The following is a 19,588-nucleotide window of genomic DNA, read 5'->3' as shown; positions in this document are numbered from 1 at the left end:
AGTATCAGAAAGTCTGCTGTGATGTTACTGTCTCAGCACATAGAGTGTGTCATGTCTTTAAAACACTGAATATTGCTTTTCTAGTAAGCTTACTAATGCACACAATGATAGTGCAGTTTAACCTAAGCTGAGCTTACCAATTAACATCACACATATGCAAGTTACTTCAGCTCCAAGACATCCCCACCAGTGGCCAGGATCCTGTTGTTCAAAACACGCAATGCAATCAACATTTCAGATACAGCCTTTGTACCTTTTATCTTTCCTCAGATAGTTCATTTTGGCAGAACAGAATTAAACAGGCTGAGACACATCATCCTACAGCAACTTTATCAATAATCAATTCCTGCTGGGGGAAAAAAATAAAAATTAAAACAAAAAAAAATCAGTGTTTGCAATAACTTAGTAAGCGTGTTTATTTTCAAAACACAATCTCTAAAGCAGTTATGCTTTCTGCCCTCAAGGACAACGGCAGAAATCTTTTAAGAGCAGCGATTCATTACCTGCCTTCTATTTTAACTTCCATTTTCCACTTCTCTTTCAGACAAGTGCAAATATTACCACAAGCTATGTAAGTTTTATTTAATCCAGTTGTATAAAGTTTGCCACTTTTATTACCACTTTCCCATTTTGTTTTTTTTAACATACCCATACTTGTGCTTTCAAAAGGCAGCAGGGCAGAAGGCTTTAGACGAGTCTCAAGAAGTAATTTCTGCAATAAGGATGAAATGTTTCTTCCCATCTTCCACATCTGTGTCAAGACACTGACAACAACCCACCCTCCTCCACTTCAGTTCTGGTGCCCAATAAATCATAGGCTCATCAAATCTATTAATATTTTAGACCTATAATTGGTGTGTACTTCAAAAGGCTCCTTCAGAAGCTCACCAGTGGACACAAGTTTCAGAGTATTTAATACTACAGCACAGCAACCACCAGCAGCCCCACGGAATTTCAAGTAATGCTGTATCCAGATGAGCTTCATGTCGTCTCCTCAGACCAAACTGCTCTCTTCTGTACAGCCAGCATGAACATCATGGCATCAACACAGCAAAAGGGCTTTGGAAGACACTAGACCAGTGCGGTTTTGAAGCAAGCCAAGCACCCAACAGACAGCACAAGTTGGCACAGACATTCTATACTTAGTCGTCTTTTGAAAATAGTACTGGTTAAATGCTTCCTCCCTCAGTTTCAAAGCAGCCACAGACAGGGCAGCAAATCAGAAATCATGAACAAAACTAGAAGAGGAAAAACTGGCAATATGTATTGCTCTTTATACATGTGCACATGCTTATGGAGATTATGAGACATGTATGTATTAAACACTTCGGAATTTTTTCAAATTTTTATATGATGCTTGCAAATTACTACGTATGTTCATAATGCGACCAATGCAACCAAGTAATACTTTAAAGGAACATGAGGACCCAAATCTCCTTTGGATATACCTTTTTTAACCGAATTCTATTTCCAGGGAACATAGAGCCAGAAGGCTGGATGACAGAAGCCACATGCACTGTACAGATAGCTTGAGAAGTCCTATAAAATCCAATAATTAATAGACAGATTAATATTACAGATAGCTAGAAGGAAAAGACAGTTTTTCACCCACACATTTCACATTAATTGCACTTTTACAGGTTGGAGTGCTGACTATGTGCACATTAAATCACATCAATGTTTTCCTGGCTATATCTACAAGTTTGCACTAGCCCCTCCAAGCTACCCAAGCTCAGGATATTAAAATACTGTGAAGACAAAGCACTACACAAGGGAAGCCATTTGCAGGGTATTTAGTAGCGCATTCAAGAAGGTCTTAAAAACCCAGAAGCCATAAAGCATATTTGAATGCCCCCTAACACACTATATACACTCCGGTAGGAAAAAAATAAATGCTGCTTGAGATGGAAAGAACTGTGTGCAAAAGGCCTGCGGTTGGGGACAAACGCTTTAACTGAAGGCAGTGAAGCGCAGCAGCACGCAGTCCCTCTGGAAGCAAGTGTTAGCAAGTCAGCACGGAGAGGCACACGGATGATGCAAACAAGATGAACAAGTAGAGCAGCAAGTTCACTGTGGGTCAGTTCAAACAAGCCGCTATTCAGAGGAACCCCTGAGATTTTCTGCCCTCTCCTTATGGACACTGCTCATCTGTGCTTTTGTCTTACCTGATATCTGTGTTCATCTCCTGTCCAAATTCCTAAGGAATCCTATGAAACTGCTGCTGATGAAGATAACAAGCAAAAGCTTCTAGAAGAGCAATGGAAAAGATGCAGCAGCCATCAGCCCTGAAGATCCCATGAAAGAACAGGAAGCACATTGGGCAGGAAGATGAACAGCAGGTGCTCTCAGTTAAAAGGTGGTGGCAGCACATTCAGTCACCACTACAGGAGGCCCAGGTGAGCTTGTTCTTCTCCTGCTCCAAAGCCCCAGGCAGTTGATGTGCAGCACCTGTGTCTTTTTGCAGCACTACATGCTAACAACCCCCTGCTCTAAACTCTCCCACCTGGGTTTTTTAAGGGGATCTTAAAATAGAAGCCACCCCATGTTTCACAGGTGAAAAGAAGAATGACCTGTAAGCAGATTTCATGCTTTAAAGATCATCATTATTCATCAAAATGCAAGTCATCATTTTCACCTGTCACATTAATAGCTTTCTAATAGAAAATTGAAAAAACCCATTCTGATATGGTGACAATGCCTCAGGATTTAGAAAGGGTGTTAGTTCGATGTATGCAGGTGACATGGGCTTCCCATTTAGCATAGTTTTTCTCAATACTTGTTTTTTTTTAAAAGTGCCTGAAGAGGTGGCCCTTTCAGGCAAGCTATCGTACTGTGCCACCACATACCCAGCTTACCCTAAAAGATGCCTGACATGAAAAGGTTAATTACTAAACCTGCCTGCCAAGCACCTGCAAACCCACCATGAGTGAAGGGAGCATCTGTTTCCAGATTCCTCATTCAGCTTCTATGCCAGCTACACTGACCACTGCTGGCACCCGGGGCAGTAATTCCTGACATTGCAACAACAGACAAACAAGAAGCACAAAACCCAAGAGTTTCCAACAGAATGACTAAAGTGACAAGATTGCATTTAATTCTAAAACAAAGAAATGCAGAGAAGAACTGGCTCTTTTTTTTTTTGCATTTGCTTCCTTGTCTTTAACTTTTCTAAGCAAAAAATGCTCAGTATAATTCTAATTAGAAGCAAAGCTATTTGATAGGTGCTAGCACAACCTTTAAAAGAAAAGCACCAGCAGCTTCTATATTCTGTAGCTCTGAGTTTTTCTAGTACTTCTCCATCAAGTCTGATTAAAGATATTTTAGCTCATTAATTCAGACATAGCTACTGTTTCCTACCAGTGATTTAACTCTCATCAGCACTTCCCTCTTGCTCTACAGTAACGGTGGAGACTGATGTAACAGTGAGGTCACTTAACATTTAATAAAAAAGGAACTGTTCTGTCTCTAACCAGAGAGGATTGCTATGGGAAACACTCCACTAGTATTCTGTGAAGGCTAAGTCCATAAAACATCTTTGGCCACCTATGTTCTGTAGAATTTCAAGTCACATTTCATGCTCTTTGAACTCACACAGAGGTGCTAAGCACCTACTGGTTCTGCAATGCAGAAGCCATTCATCCAGAAGGTGACTTACTAGGCTAAGTGCTGCACATTCCTATTAAAAATGGATAGACTTGGTTTTAAATTAGAGTCAAAGAGTGGAAGTTACCTTGCATGTTTTTCTTTCCAAATCAAATATTTAACAGAGGAAAACCACAGGTGTCACTGACAAGGAAAGATTCATTGCGGCTTAAAACCACACACATGGATTGAAAAGTAGAGAGACATGCTCTGCTCAGTACAAGTGCATAATTTAGATTGATACTTCTTGTCACAGGAGAATGAGAGGCCTTAGAAGCCTTTCATTTGTTTCCAAGAATCAGAATTTAAATATTAGTGAAATGGCCACTTTTTTAAAGAATACTACAGTGGCTGGCATTAATAAGGCGTGTGCAACCAAAAGCATGCAATCTGTTCGTCTCAAGAGGCCTGGCACTAGAACCACAGTCAGCTGAGTGGGTGGAAAGAGCAGAGGAACCAATGGTAGCACCAGGGTGGGGAGGAAAGCAAAGGAGCCAACAGTTTTAAAGGGCAGTTCGCTCCATGCAAATTAACCCCCCATGAAATACTCCAAATATACCAGATCTTAGTGAAACATAGTTAAATTCAGAGCTCTGGTTTTCCTTTTAAAAAAACCCCTTCAGCAAGGGGAGATTAAACCTAAAACCCAGCCACAGAAGCAGCCCACTGGATTGTCACTCTTGCAATATGATACAGAAGAAAAAGGTGATTGTTCCAAGTCCTACATTAGACTGTGTTAAGTAGCTGATTATAGACAAGCGCTCTGCCAACATACAAACAGATTGTGGGGGAAAAAAAAATCAGCTTATGGGTCCTCCATTGCTGTATTTGGAAGAGAGCTCCTTCACTTGCAGGCTTGCACCAGGTCACACTAACAGTCAGAACAGCGTATGTTGTTAATTCACAGCAACTCGGTGAAAGCTCAACAGCTTCAGGAGGATTGTGCTGCTCTGGCCTGAAGTCGACTCGAATCCTTAGCCTAGTTACTGGGGAAAAGAATCTGAGAGCATGTGCTGTGTGCTTTATGCAACAAATAGCAGGTGTCTGACCTAAATTGGGAGATCCTTTATGAAACAGGAAAGGTAAGAGAGATTTGAAACATAGGCAAACAAAACCCAACTAATCTTAATGTAAAAGTAGCTTCACACAATTGGAGAATTAAACTTAATAGTTAAGTACAACTCAAAGCGTATCAAATATTCCTTGAAAGAACACTAAGCAAGGAATTGCACAGCAAATGGATCAGGAAATTTCCATTCTTCCTGCTCCAGATTTATGGTAGCTGTCAAGTCCTCTCGTTCTAAACTATGCAAATTGTTCAAATTTAATTACCTGCTTGAAGTATAAGAATTTTTTTAAAGCCTGTTTGTACAGACTGGGAGTCTGTTCATGGGAGTGACTAACGTATCTGTGGAACACTGCTCTGTACCATGTCAATAACTTAACTCACAAGCAGATTTCTATCCTGTAAATGGCAATGACAACCTTATCTAGACTCTGTACAAACTTTCATACGCTGTCAGCGACATTCCAAACATCTCTTTAGATGCTGTCTCTCTCCAAACGGCATCTTTAAGTTGAATAAGCACTGCCATAGGAGAGTATATTGAGTAATAAGTGCCAGATGACAAGCTTGCTGACTTAACTTCTTGTCTGATTTATCTGTTTGGACCACAAGCTTTACACACAATGAGGCACATGACAGTCTCTATACAGTCTCAATTCCACATACATACTAACATAGGAAGAGATATTAACAACATTCAGCATGCTCCCATAATTTAACCATTCCCTTTCACTTCCACAGTTCTTTCTCTCCCCACTCCACAATGTGACTGCTTTTGAGAAGTCCCTGCTTATTTTAAGTATTTGCCTCATGATTCTGAATCACACTGAGAAAAACTGTATAACTGATGAAATCAAGCCTACTAACTTTAGATTCTTGAATTCCATCCAAGTTAAGTGCTTAAAACAGTATCTGTGTCCCTAGACATTCAGTTCTGGGATACCTTCAATGAGGAATGAAGGATGAGATCCTTAGTTTCATAAGGATACAAATATTCAACTATAAGATACTGTCTTCAGCCTGGATTAGTGTGCTGACATGATACATAGAAATCAAGAGTGGTGAAGTATTGAATCACTTTCACTTAGGTGGTAAATCAGGTGTTGTTTGATTAAACAATAATACAACAACTACTTCCTGACACTCCTGGTGGTAGACTGTGGCAACAGGGCAAACACAGAGGATGCAGCAGACTCCTACCATGCGAGTCAAAGGCAGTTTAAGACTTAGTGGTCACTCTACACCCCAGAAAATTTTAACCAGGTGGTTTTAATTTTTTCATTTTAAAGAATATTATGGTAAGTCCATGGTTTACTTTTTTCATATGCTCATAAAGTAGTGAGAGGCCATGCTTCTACATGTCAGGATATTCATTTTTCAGAACTTACAGTGGCGACAGAATTACCATCCTGAAAGATAAAACAATTCAATTAGAATAAAATTAAAGGCTTCTGGTAGTAATAGCTACTCTTGCAGTTAATGGATACAACTGAATCAAAAGAGCCCCATTTACCCTATCTAGAGCTCTTAGCTCTAAGCATTCCAGTTTTATTCAGCGCATTAACATGTTGGAACTTCTGCTGTCACCAATTAGTCACGGTTTCTCCTGCTTCTCATAGAAGGAAAAAAGGCTGCTCAAAGCTGTCATTGTTCCATACTCCAGAAGAGACCATTGCATAATAACTAATTATCTATCAGTGCGTCATATTTGTTGCAGAGCAGAGAAAGCCAAAGCGAGTGCCATCTCCACACTGAAGAAAAGTACTAAGATAACATTAAGGAGGAAAGCATTTATAAATAATATCTTGAAAGTGGAAGCAGGGTTAAATTTAGTTTGCGATGGCAGAGAAGCAGCTCACAGTTTGGTTAAGTAACCTTTAACTTGCAGTCATCTGCACACAGAAAGGAGGACAGACTTGCCTGAAGAAACTGAAAAACACTCGAGGAGAGCAACAAAACCTAGAATGTAAAGTGATGAGGCCTGTCAACCTTCACTTCTAAACTTCTGATGGTATAGCACATATTAAGAGTAAGAGCAGACAATTCATATCAGCTCCACTGGAACTATTTTACAGCTTCTAGATATCTACTCAAAACACACAGTGAATGTCACCAGGCTGGGCAATACAAACTGCACATACTTCGGCACAAGAAGATTGACAAACAGCAAGAATACACTTTAGAACAATAAACTTACATTTCTCCAGAGCAGCCATTCTTTGGTGACTTTTCCTCATTGCTGTTTTAAAGTTTGCTCAGCAGGTTGTGAAATACATAAAAATACTATGAAAAGTTACACTTTCCAACTCTGCGCAGGGTATTTCTCAGATCCAGGTTACCTCTATAAACCTGTTCTTTGTTTTTGATCAAATTATGATGTAACACTGTACTACAAAGAAAAGGCAAAATGTTTAACAGCAGAAGACACATAAGAGATAATATCTTGAAAGTTTTTTTTGTTCCTTGCTTCCAATTTTGAACCAAAAAACCCCATCTCTGGTAGATTATGTCTTAAAGTCAAGCAAAGGAGGTTATGCTTTAAAGTTGGTAGACCCCAAACCACAGCTTACAGATCATACCCAGTCTCTAGAACTGTGCTATTGATAAAAAGATCAGGAATCTATGAAATCTGATGATTCCAAGAAATTAAGGTTAAAAGCCAAAACAAACAAAATAAACCCGCACAATCCATTTTGGTGATAGGCCTTTTGCCCTCTCACCACAAAATGTAGATGCTACAAATAGCTTTAGTTGCTTGCAGTTCCTTGAAATGTTAATCCAAAAGCTACTGCAAAACCACAGTACCCTTTTAAACCATGTGAAAAAGCACCCGGCTATCTAAGTAAATTGGAAACTAAATACTACAAATGAAGAGGCAATGACAGCAAGGGGAAAACGAGCCAACATACAAACAAGTCACCATGACCTCACCACATGTGTTGATAACACTCCATGAAGGTTTAGATTGTGGGGGGGTTTAGTTGTTGCTTCCCCCCCTTCTTTTTTCTTTACAATGAAAAATTAATGACTAATACCGCAAAGTTTCTCACAAAGGAAAGAACACGTTCATGGCATTTACACTATCCAGTTATTTTCCACAAATTACACTAAAACCATGCAAAAATACAATAAACGCTAACAACACTTTCAAGGGATTTGTTTATTTTTGGTTTACAAACAAAGGCACCCAATATTTCTGTTTATGTCTTATAAAAGCTCACAGATTTAGCATTTATTTCCAAACATCTGCTCCTACAGCAGAGAAACACATTACAGGAAAACACTTCTTTTTTCCTGGTCCCAAATCTAAATACCAGTAACTGCTAAGTGATCATGTTGTTTCAGCCCGCTCTTTGTCCTATTGAACCAACCGGAATACCTCCTGTAACTTTCTAATCAGTACAGTGAGTCTAGCTTGCTGTATCGAAATATAGTTCCAGTATATTTTTGATCAGCATCCGTTATGTGAAAACACTCATATGAAGAACTGCAAGAGAACAGGGTTCTGATACGGAAAGAAAAAATCTGCAGTTTCACAGACTGACCACAGGAAGTGACAAAACTTGTGTAACAAATGTGACACTGAATTTATCATCAGTTAAACAGGATGACTGAGGAATTTGTGTAAGATACCAACAGTGCACAGAACCATGGTCTCCAAAGAGGGAAAAAAGTTGGGTTTCTACATTGGCAAATGTTTAAAAAGTAGCAGTTAAACAGCCTTATGTTTAAAGTAACCCTTTTCTTTGTTATTTATTCAAAAGAACAGATTTCTAAGCAGTGTTTTGGACCAGAAATAATCAGTTCATTGGCTTCATAGTTCTCAGTGTTAACAAATCAACATCAAAAGTACCATGTATAATAGTTACAAACAACCAAAATTCATAAGTGAATTGCTTACCAGGATCATTTTCAGAATATGATCTATTTGTCTTTTGCAAACTTCAGCCACATGCCAACATGGGACAAGAGGGGGGTCATTGGATAGTAGGCACCTCTGAAAAAAGTCTACAATGCAGGAATGCTTAAGCATACTTTCAGGTCTAGTAAGATACTTGAGGAGGCAACTAAAAATGTAATACATCTAATGTATTTGTTAAAGTGGAACATCTCCAGTCACAGAAGCCATAATTCATATTCAGCCACAATCAGAGGTCTCTCACACAAGGTGTGGTCCTAGACCATTTAGGCTTTTCATCACTAGTTTTATATATACACAGGTAATTTTAAAGAGGAATTACAGCTTAACTACTTACTACAGAATATTTAGCTTCAGCAAGGAAGCCATTATCTTTTCAAAATGAGATATATACCTGCATGAAAAGTGTTCTCTTTAGAGTTTCCACAAGAAGACCAAATAAGTTCTCTACATACTCAATTCAAATAGGACAAAAAACTACCAAGGGTAAGTTGGATGTATAATAGCTACTGTGTAATTAAGTAATTATTTGCCTTTCCAAGAAGATTCAAGAACATTATTCATCAGTATAAACTCATTTTAATGAACATGCACTGGGCAAGGGTGCTGGTCAGTGCATCAACTAGACGAACATTACAGTGTTCTCAGGTAGAGTTCTGTGCAACCAGAATTTAAAGGGATCTTCATGTATTGCCTTAAACAGGGATTCAATCATTTCTTACAATTTGCTATTTTTACAAGTGTTTTCCCTACCGAAACAAAGCAACATGCAGAAAAAACACATTTCTTCAGGTTTAAACCTAATAATTTGAGACAGGTGGAAGAACTGTTAACATACTTCCGTTTTGCAGCAAGGTGGATGTTGCTCTGCTTGCCCAGTGAAGCGAGAGGTTTGATGTGGGGCAGGGATGAGGAAGCTTGCTGATGCATTGCTGTTGTCCATGCATCAAGTTTCATAGCTTAGAGACTTAAAACAATAATTCATGAAGTATTTGCTATTATTTCTTACAATTTTAAAAGAGGCATATCTCTTAATGAAAGCCTATGGTTTGCTCAACTACTATCACCAGTAATATAAATAGCAAATAAGCATAATAAATTCCTTTCAAATGCATTTACCTTTTGAAGTCAGAAGTGTAACAATCAAGTGCTGGCTCTGTGTTCTCAATAAAAATCATTTTTAAAAAAAGAGGACAGTCAATGACTTCATTTTTGCCCCCCTCAGGGTGATGTTTCCTTTTATCTGCTCAATGATAGGATCAATTCCTCTTTCAGGGAAACAAACTGTTCATGCTGACATAAATGCAAGCTGGATGCAGTCAGCGTCGAGCACAGAACTGAATCACCAAGTGCATTTTGAAGACCAGCTCAGACAAAAGGCCTTTCAGTAATTAAGGAAGGTTGGTTTGATATTTCTTTTTCCTTTTTTCTTTTAAAGCAAAGTAGGCACCATTGTTGCAACCCTACTTTGAGAAGGGAAGAAGTGGCAAAAAGTAGAGACAATTACAAAAAATTCCTCACATTTTTTCAGGATATCCACCATCATTTATACACTTTTGCAACTTGTAAAACCCTTTGTAATTTAGAAGAATTTCAAATAAATAGGTCTACAGCAACTAGCAACTACTAAGTCAATATTTACCTTGCTCAATGTGGAGTAACACTTAAGAGAAAAAATCATATTAAGGCAGATTTCAATCAAACACGTTCCAAATTGCACAGTTACGTTGGTCAGTGGTCTACAATGTCTTCCCCAGGTCAAAGAGTTAATGTTATTTAAATGCTTGCCTAATGCCAATTCAACCTGGCACTTGGCCATTTTATTTTCTCTGTTTCCAGGAAGATACACAACTAACATTACATATACCATACCGTATATTTTGCACTCCAATTTAAGATGAAATTATGCTTTTACAAAATGTGAGATGACTACATGTTACAGGCTCTGTGCAGTTAGACCACCATATGCATAGATGTCCTAATGCTCAATTCTCTTCTTCAGTTATCTCATAGTACTGGAGGCTCTGAAGTAGGAGAGGAACTTGTAACACAGACTAACCACAAAGTACCAGATATTTCTTGCCATTTGTGATCTTGCAATAAAGATGCGCCAGATCAGGATCACAAGAACTGTATTGAAGCCATAGCGTATATTCCTTAACCTAAGGAAAAACAAAAGAAATCATTAAAAGTCGAGGTACCAAGACTTGCAGGAAAAAAGAACACTAAAAACTTTAATGTAGAATTTAAATCTCTTAATCTCAAGATACATTATGAGTGGTATTAAGTGAATGACAGAAGTAAGCTGATAAGTGAAGGACCAGAGGTTTTTCCATAGTTCACTGCTGAAACGTGGAACACATGAAAACTATGGAACAGAGCCAGCCCTGTAGCTAACCACCAATACTTCTGCTTTATAGCTGCCTGACAAAAAACCTCCTGAAGCAAAGGTCACACACAGTAACAGAGCAACAGAAGGCTGCCATCCGCCCCAAAAACGAGGAAGTATTTAACAACATGAACTCCCTCCTCTCCACATATTTATAACTTCATAAATATACAGAAGTAACTCCAACAGCTGCTGACAAGAAAAGAACAAAACACCATCACAGGATTTTCCAGCCACAGAGCCTAGAGTCATCACTGCAATTTTAAACTCATTTCTTCTCAGAGAACTATATTTAAAGACTAGGGGATACTGAGCGTACTTTTAGGGCAATCTTCTCACATGTAAAGATGGAAGCTTCAAGACAAACAGCAACCAGAATTTGCTCGGGTTTCTTAGAGCGGTCTCTTCGGTTCAGTAGATCATGACTAGTTGTATTTTAAAGGCAGCTCTCTTCAAGAAAAGACTCACTGCCCTTCACTGATCATATCTTGTTTTACAGGTAGGCTGGGTGTTATTATAGCCAGATCTTCCTCTACATACCTTATTTGTAGAAAACAAGAAGTGTGAATTTCCATATTACAAAAGTAAAGCCCACTTCTCTATTTGAGGAAAAAATGTACTCAGTAATTTCCTAGATGCCTGATAACCTAGGCTGCTACATCTGGTTGATATTGAAGCAATGGACTCTTCAATTTCAGATTAAAGAACTAGATGGTAAAGGAAGAGACCACCTTAATACCTTAAGAGCAAATATGTTAGAATATAAACCTCTTGCAAAATAATCCACTTATAAAAAGAGAGCTGGGGACAACGAGATGCTGTTGCAATACATGACTGTTTCTCATGTTATTTTTTGTAGGATCCTCTGTACAAAGAATGGCAACTGTATGATAACTCCTATTATTTTTAACAGCATCTAAATTAAAAGAAAAAAAACAGGAGACACCTTTTCAGCCACCCTCACCATTATCAAAGATTACCATCTTGACATTGTAACATATCCACTCTACAACTGCAAATCCTTGTTTTTAGAAGGACAAGTAATGACCTAGACCACTTCTCTCCGTGCTATCAGGACAGCAGATGTTAAGTAGTATTGCAGAACAAGATTAATCACTTTTAGTTTACTCTTTAAAAGAGACAATCAAAAGGCCATTATGAATCAGCCAAGAACAAAACAAGAGCAACTACACCAGTAAAATTCCAGACAGCAACAATCCATTCAAACTGGAAGAGTTAAGCAGCAGACAACAGGCCAAGAAGTCATCTTAGAGCACCAACATCAAAGTTTCCTGCTCTGAGGTGGAGAGTCCATGCCTGTTTACTTACCTGCTTCAAAAGAGCACATTCGCAGAAGGAACAACTATTGTTCTATTAAACCTCCTTAACTCAACTAGCCATTCTTGACCTTGTGTCACTGTGTACCTTCTTACCTTCCAAAAGATAATTGAGTAAAATCAGAAACCCAGATTACAGCATACACTAGTGATCAGGGCTCCAACACTTAACTATTAATACCAAGAGCAACTCAGGAGCAACAAAAAAAACAAGATGACATCTGATTTCTTCAGAAAATGCTTTTCAGACCACTAGACGGGAACAGAATTCTGGAGGACCTAAACAGCAGCTAAGAAGCAATTATGCAAAACTTGACAAAGGCAGAAAAACACAGAAAAATATAAACAGAAGAATAAAAGTTCATACTTATTCAAGTGTTTCCTAGCTGCAGGGAGGCCAGACATTTCTTCATTCAGCACATATTTCTTTGTTCCCATGCAGTAATTTTCCATGTATTCTGCCCAATGTAGTTGTCGAACATCAAAATTAAATGTCTGCATAAAATAAAAGCTTTCACTGTTAATTGCCTTAAAAATATCCACCTGTTATATATAATAAAGAAAAAAAAAGCCCTAGCATGATTTTTGAGGATGCTTGAAATATAAGCCCTACTCCAAAAATGAGCCCTAGTTACAGTTCATTAAAAAGAAATCAATTTAAATAGTGTCCAGGCAGCTATACATGTAAAAAAGTAAGCATCTTTTGAAGCAAAAATTAATAAGACCCTGCCTTATTTTCAGGGAAACAGGGTAGTTCATAACACAGCCCTGGCACAACTGAAAGGACGGGACAGGAATTTCCAGCGCTGAGTTAGTTCTAGAGTTAGCTCTATGTTACAGTAAGCAGCATTACCAGTTCATATCCTTATCCAATCTTAAATCAACCAGCTTACATTTCGCTTTCAGTTCCCATGCCCATGTCACACAGCTACTTGCCTTTTTGTCTTGGGGGTTTAGCTGGTTCATTAGCATAGTCATATTTTCAGTATTCCAGATCCAAGAATTGCTTGTAAAGTACTCTAATAACATCATGGCCTTATGAAGACGTGTTATTGTTTTCATCATCCTACAGTCCAAGGCATAAAATGTACAGGTTACAGTTGTAAAGATTAGCTCAAGAAAAACACAGTAAGATCGTAAACTTCTTACCCTCCAGCCCCACAGCCCTATGTTAACACATCCCATCTTGCTCTGCACCCAAAGCATATTAGATCAATAGGATGTTTCTGCATATTAATGAAGTGGAGTTTGGTTGTGTTGTCCAATGGTTATATAGAATCAAATATTATAGGTGCAATAATAACTTTCTTAAAAAAAAAAAGGTACAAGTTGTCTTGTGTTGGTTACTCTTATTTTTCACTTCAGCATGCTGGAATATCTAGCTGTACTGAATGATTCAACTTGATGAAAGAATCAAACCGCACAGCACTGACAACATGCACATGACAACTTCAGGTGAGGGAGGAAGTTTCCCTGATCTTCCTGCATACTGTGCAAGACCAGATTCTCTGCAACAAACCAGAATTGGTTTATTAGAGTCACTAATAGATCAAAAACATACTTAAGGGTACAGATCGACCATAGGAGGCCATGCTAGTTAGGTGATCATTTCTATGCCACTTCAAAATATGCAGAAATACCTTCCATCATCCCTTATTATGCAGAGGAAGTAACTCTACAAAACCATCACTTGGAGTACAGAGAAATTATGTTACAAGGATCAATTTGGGCAAGTTTCTCTTTGATCGGAGTATCTGGAGCAGATCCAAAATAATGGGAGTCATCCAGTCTTCCAGATAGAAAGTTCCCACATTCATGACAAGAAAACTGTTTCAAGTGCTACAGCACTAGAGATGGTCACTCAAATTTACTTAGTACTAACATAACCTAATGCTATTACATTCCTGCTTTGAGTGCTTAAGGCATTTCCATCTCAGAGAACTGCTTCCAATTTGATCCTTATAGCAGGACACTGTGATCATTTGAAGCAGAGTAAGGGGAAGCCAAAGAAAGCAGAATAACCGCGCACTAACAGGAAATGGCTTTCTGAAGTTTTGATCAACAAAGTTCAGAGAAGCAATAAAAACCACTGATCTTTCTCTGAAAGCTGCCTTGATGCATTCATATTTGTAGAAAGGATACAGCACATTGTCCCAGAAACTCTTCTAACGAAATTATTTTGCATCACATTAGTGTCCCCTACTGTCACTAATGGCTGGCATCTTGGTATCTAAGGGAATATCAAAATTGCCTCTGCTGCTTCTTGCAAAATGGAGTAACACAAATCCCCATAGGAACCTACCTATAGCATTACATTCAAGAGTTGTATTTAGATTTTACACCACCAGATAATTTTATTAGCACTTTGTTTATAGTTTAACCATTTAGGCAAGGTGGCAACATTGGGAACTGAGTTGAACCAGAGCTCTTCTGATTCAAAAATAATTAGGAATTGCACCTAAAACATTATGTGCTATCAAGAGTGAACTGAACAAAAAAAGTATAAATATCAAGTCAAAAAATAAGATAATTCAATACCTAGAAAGTACAGATCCACTGGTCAGATAAGTCACCAAGACCTCATAGCAAAAAGGCCTGGATGACAAGAGTGCTGAACAGGAGACTGTGGTTAAGTGCTTAGACTTTTTGCACAGGTCTGTCTACTGACAGTCTTAAAACAACATCAAGTAGCTAAAGAGTTCTACCTCAGCTGCAGATTTTCTTCCCTCTCTCCATCTCACACAGGATTTAGTGACTGGCCACAGAACCAAGCTGATTCAATTCATCAATGGGGGAATGTGTGTGGTGCGGGGGGTTCTTTGTCATGGTTTTTGTTTGATTTCTTGTTTGCTTTTGTTTGGGTTTTGTTGCTGTTTTGGTTTGGGGGCTTTGTGTTGTTTGGTTTTTTTGTTGTTGTATTTGTCTGTGGGTTTTTGTGTGTTTGTTTTGTTTGATTGTTTTCTTTGTTTCTTTGCGGGGTTAGTTTCTTGGTGTATCAGTTAAAAGAATCAATCATCTCCACATTCTCTCAACTGCTAGATCAATTATAAAGTTGGCAGAAGAGGACCAACTTTCTTGATGACAGCTTGTTAGTTTGCACTAAATTAACATGAAACTACACTATTTTGAGCAGAAAAAGAGCATGGCAGCAGCCTCTCATATCCAGAGATGTCAGCAATGAGTGTCATTTAGTGGACAATTGCACAGCTCTAGCAAACTAAGTTTTTTAACTTCAATAGCACCATATTCCTGCTGCAAATGAGAATATACACAACCCAAAAAAAGAGCATGAATACTCATAATGGAACTTTATCTCTCAACCTGAAGTTTTGAAATATACACTTCACAGGTTGTTTCAGAGATAGTAATTGAATAGAATTCATAAATACCAAAGCAATATATAACCAATCAGTATAACATCAAGCATCACACCTCCTTCATATGCTGAAGACAGAAAAAGTCAACCTGCTGGATCATCATAACGAACTGGACGTTAGCAGCAGTCAGTAATCAATGTGACAGCAAGCAAGACTTCCACCTACATACTAAGCAGAATTTTGCCTCTACTTGCCAGACCTTACTACCATTAACACAAAATACATTATAACAGTTTGAGAAGCACATCACAGGAAGAGTTTTAATCAATAATTAATTCAATTATCCATAAATTAGGTGGGCATGTTTCCATACCAGACAATTGAAAGCAAGCTGGCTTACGGCTGTGACTGTATTTTGAAGAAGTCTTACACACAACCTGTTGTCTCCAGGCTAAAACCAGTTCTGATGTTAAATACAGACTCATCCTTCAGGGGATCTACAGGTTACCGATCTGCAAGTCTCTGCATAAGCATTAGAGACGATAGCTTTGTTCGCTTTTTTAAAATGATTCCTCTAAAATACATAAAATAAACTTTCAGATTTGTTCTGATTTTCATTTGGCTGTAAATTTTGAGGTGCAAGATACACTACTGGAATTCTTATCTTACCAGAAGCTCTGGGGTTCCTCTAAGTGCACAACTTAAAAATGCTTCCAAGAGGAAAACACATTATTAACCTACTCAATAAAAGTGTATTCTCTACTCATTTCTGGTTTGTAAGACAGTAACAATGTGAAAGGTGCTTCATGTTAAATTTAAAGAGGCTATAAATTGAAATGACAGGTATGAAATTATGTCCTTTACACCTCCCTACATACATCAACCACACCTTCCGTTCAGCTTTGTAAGACAATAACAGAAAATTAATTGCTGGAGATATCCCTGAATTACAACTTTAAATATTTCATGCCATGTGATGTTCTTGGAAAGTAACTGGAAACATCTGCTGGAGAGAGGCTTTAAGATTTCCAATACACTACATTATTTTTAAATAACATATGGTTCTGTTGTGCTAAGCACTAAGCAAAGTTACAAGGGAGAACTACGCCTTATGTTAAAGTTAATTAGACAATTAATAAGCTTTGCTATGCAAGTATATACGTCAGGCTACTGACAACACTATCCATAAACTTGGACGCTAAGGATTATCACCACTATTTATGTAATTGCACAATGCTGTAAGTCTTAACTATTTAGTAGAAGATATTAAATCTTCATTATGCCAAACCATATTGTACATGCTTCTTCCAATTTTATAGAAAGAACATGACATGCGTTATTTCTTCCTTTCCTTAACTGTTAATATCATCAGAGAATCGTTGAATTCTCAAACCTTCAACTAGATGTAAAAACAATAAAAATATTTCCACCTCACTAAAAACAGCTTCCACAAGTGAGCTATAGAAGAATGATTTTGTATTACAGAAAGATTTCAATAGGTGAGTTTTCGAAAAGCCCTGAACAGGAAGGCATTATTAACATAATCCTTTAGTTCTGAAGGGTCATAGGCCTGATCTATTTCTTCCACTATAAATTTCACTATGAATTTCTCATTCAGTTGCAGTACAATATTCTGACAGCAAGACAACAGCACAGTTAAACCTACAGAATCCTTTCATTCCTTCGAGTTTTTCCATATAGTGTACGGAATAAAGACCTCAGAAGTGTATTCAGAGCCAGCACTGAGAGGGCAGGCTACCGACCATGTCAAGTCAAGTCGGCACAGTATTTGAATTTTCTTGTGCCAATTTTACTACATTTTTTTACTTTACTGCTTAAGTTTTTCTGTTAAATGGTGGTGGAAAAAGGTTACATTTTAGATTAAGCCAGCCCTTCCTCAATTAAAACAGTGTTATATTGAGTTTAAGAATCTCCAATAATGTTTCCAAGGCTTTTAGAGTTTCCTAGTACATGCTACCTGGTCATTATAAACCATTCTGTCAACTGGACAGAACAACCAGTGTTGTTAGTCCATGTCAGTACATCCCTACACCATGACTGTCTCCAGCCCATCAGTTAAGGCAGCTTTTGAAGTATTTTGAGCCAGAAGACAAGAAAAAAGCTGCACAGATCTGTCCCAAATTTATTCTATTATTAAACAACACATGGAGCCCATTAGGATTTAACACTGCATGTCTTGCTTGCACTTAGATTTATTTGCTTCTACTGCTCCTTTTGTAGGCTCCCATTTTTTAAATGTTTAAAAAAAAGGGTGCCATATGAGAGTTGCATTCCTGGAACTGGGCTGGTTTATCAAGCTAAAAAGCTTTTCCTTCAAGTGCATTTGAGTAACCTTAGTGACCGAAAAATAGCTTAATCTGAATCTCCCATCTTTCCTCAACACTAGAAATCTTACGCATGAGCGGAAACTCGTCTACCCACTGTATATTAAACTATTTTGGAATACTCACATCAGTAATACTCCACAAGCTAGAAAAATATATATATAAATATCAGCAGCTGTACTAGTACTGATTAAAGTTCTAAATTCTATCTTTGGATATGAAGTAAAGAATTCTGGGAAAAACACCACAGAGATTCAACTTTCCCAGTGTCACAATATAAAACTTTTAAGAATGTTTTAAATACCATGATTATTCACAGCCTTGTTTTACTCTCACTGGTCAAATACTTAGAAGACTAGACACCTTTTAAAGGCTGACAAGATTCTGGCAGTACTACTTCCTAACCATCTGAAAGACAGTAGGTTGGCATTTATAGCATGACTATTTTTAGTGAGTGATAAAATCTTTACATCTGTCAGGGAATTTCTATCAGATTTTATTACAAATAACTTAAAATTTGAAAAGGACCTAAAAGCTAGGAACTTGTACACTCAATAACTTATTTTGATCTGAAGAGTGTACGATTTTTTAATGTGGAAGAGTACTATACAGGCACAGGCTCCTGCCACTACTGTTGCTCTAAGTATTACACTATTGAGTAGGCTTGGAACAACAGAACCCAAGGCGGTTTAGAAACCTCAAGACATTTTCCTTCTACTGACCCAGTGCTGAGTCTGTTCCATAACTTTTCCTCTCCTTGTAAGACAGACCTAGAGTGCAGGACAATGAATGAATACTCACTTGTTTTAATACACTGTCACCACAGTGGAGATTTTATAGAATCTGAAGACAAATACTTTTGAAAACGTAACATATGCAATGAGCTAAGATCATTTGGCTTGGCAAATCTGAAACAAATTGAAGCGACATCTTATATTCCTTCTACATATTTTAGTTTAGCCTATTTAGCATAGCTATGCCACTTTCACCACTTAGGAAGTTAGCCAGATACTAGTATAAATATTATAAACTGAATGGAATGTTGAGATGATACAACATACCAGATCAAGTTGTATTATTTACAGGAATAACCCACAATTATCAACTCCGTCTCCTGTTCCATTTTCAGTTTATAATAGCAACAACAATCTTAACGCAAGCCACTCGCTGGAGTTTAATGACTGACAAGGATTCTGATCCAAGACACACCTTGGACAACTTTGTTGAGCCAGTCATTAATCTCCTAAGACACATGGCCACTGGATTGTTATTGCTCATAGTTAGTAAATCTAGATAGTGTCCATGCCATGTCCTCTTCACAAGTTGCCACCACCTTACTAGCGAGGTATTTTCAGCCCTGTCCTTCTTACCATGGCTTCTGACCTGTCAATCTGAGCAAAAGATCGTGAAAAAATGCAGGCATTGTATGGCTGACTGCAGTCCAATATTGACACAAGAGGGGATTGGAATGTAAATTAAAGTTAGGGTGCCTTATTGCCCCTTCTAATGGATTTATCTTGAAATTCAAATTAATGTGGTACCCTGTAGGAAAAAATAAGGATCAACATATTTT

At 37.9% G+C, this 19,588-nt stretch overlaps 2 protein-coding genes across 5 annotated transcripts in view; both read right to left on the bottom strand.

Annotated features, from left to right (window-relative positions):
- The window catches only part of OVCH2 (ovochymase 2), a 44,998-nt gene extending 37,382 nt beyond the window's left edge, over nucleotides 1–7,616 (bottom strand). Inside the window, exon 1 of the mRNA XM_065066288.1 lies at nucleotides 254–7,616. The gene's annotated coding sequence lies outside the window, so the exon portion shown is untranslated. The remainder of the gene's footprint in view (nucleotides 1–253) is intronic.
- A 237-nt stretch (nucleotides 7,617–7,853) lies between these two features.
- Nucleotides 7,854–19,588, bottom strand: part of FAR1 (fatty acyl-CoA reductase 1) — an 87,128-nt gene continuing 75,393 nt past the window's right edge. For 2 of the 4 annotated variants that reach the window (XM_065066306.1, XM_065066304.1), the window contains 4 exons: nucleotides 19,386–19,557; nucleotides 13,290–13,419; nucleotides 12,721–12,848; nucleotides 7,854–10,789 (listed from right to left, as the gene is read on the bottom strand). In XM_065066306.1, coding sequence (XP_064922378.1) covers nucleotides 10,630–10,789; nucleotides 12,721–12,848; nucleotides 13,290–13,419; nucleotides 19,386–19,557 — 590 coding nt within the window. In that variant the 3' untranslated portion in view covers nucleotides 7,854–10,629. The remainder of the gene's footprint in view (nucleotides 10,790–12,720; nucleotides 12,849–13,289; nucleotides 13,420–19,385; nucleotides 19,558–19,588) is intronic. The other 2 variants (XM_065066303.1, XM_065066302.1) reach the window with 1 other exon arrangement.

This window comes from Columba livia, chromosome 5, assembly GCF_036013475.1.
Source record: "Columba livia isolate bColLiv1 breed racing homer chromosome 5, bColLiv1.pat.W.v2, whole genome shotgun sequence".
In the NCBI taxonomy this organism is placed as follows: Eukaryota; Metazoa; Chordata; class Aves; order Columbiformes; family Columbidae; genus Columba; species Columba livia.
Note: the sequence above shows the minus strand (reverse complement) of the source record. Positions and strands in the feature narration are given on the sequence as shown.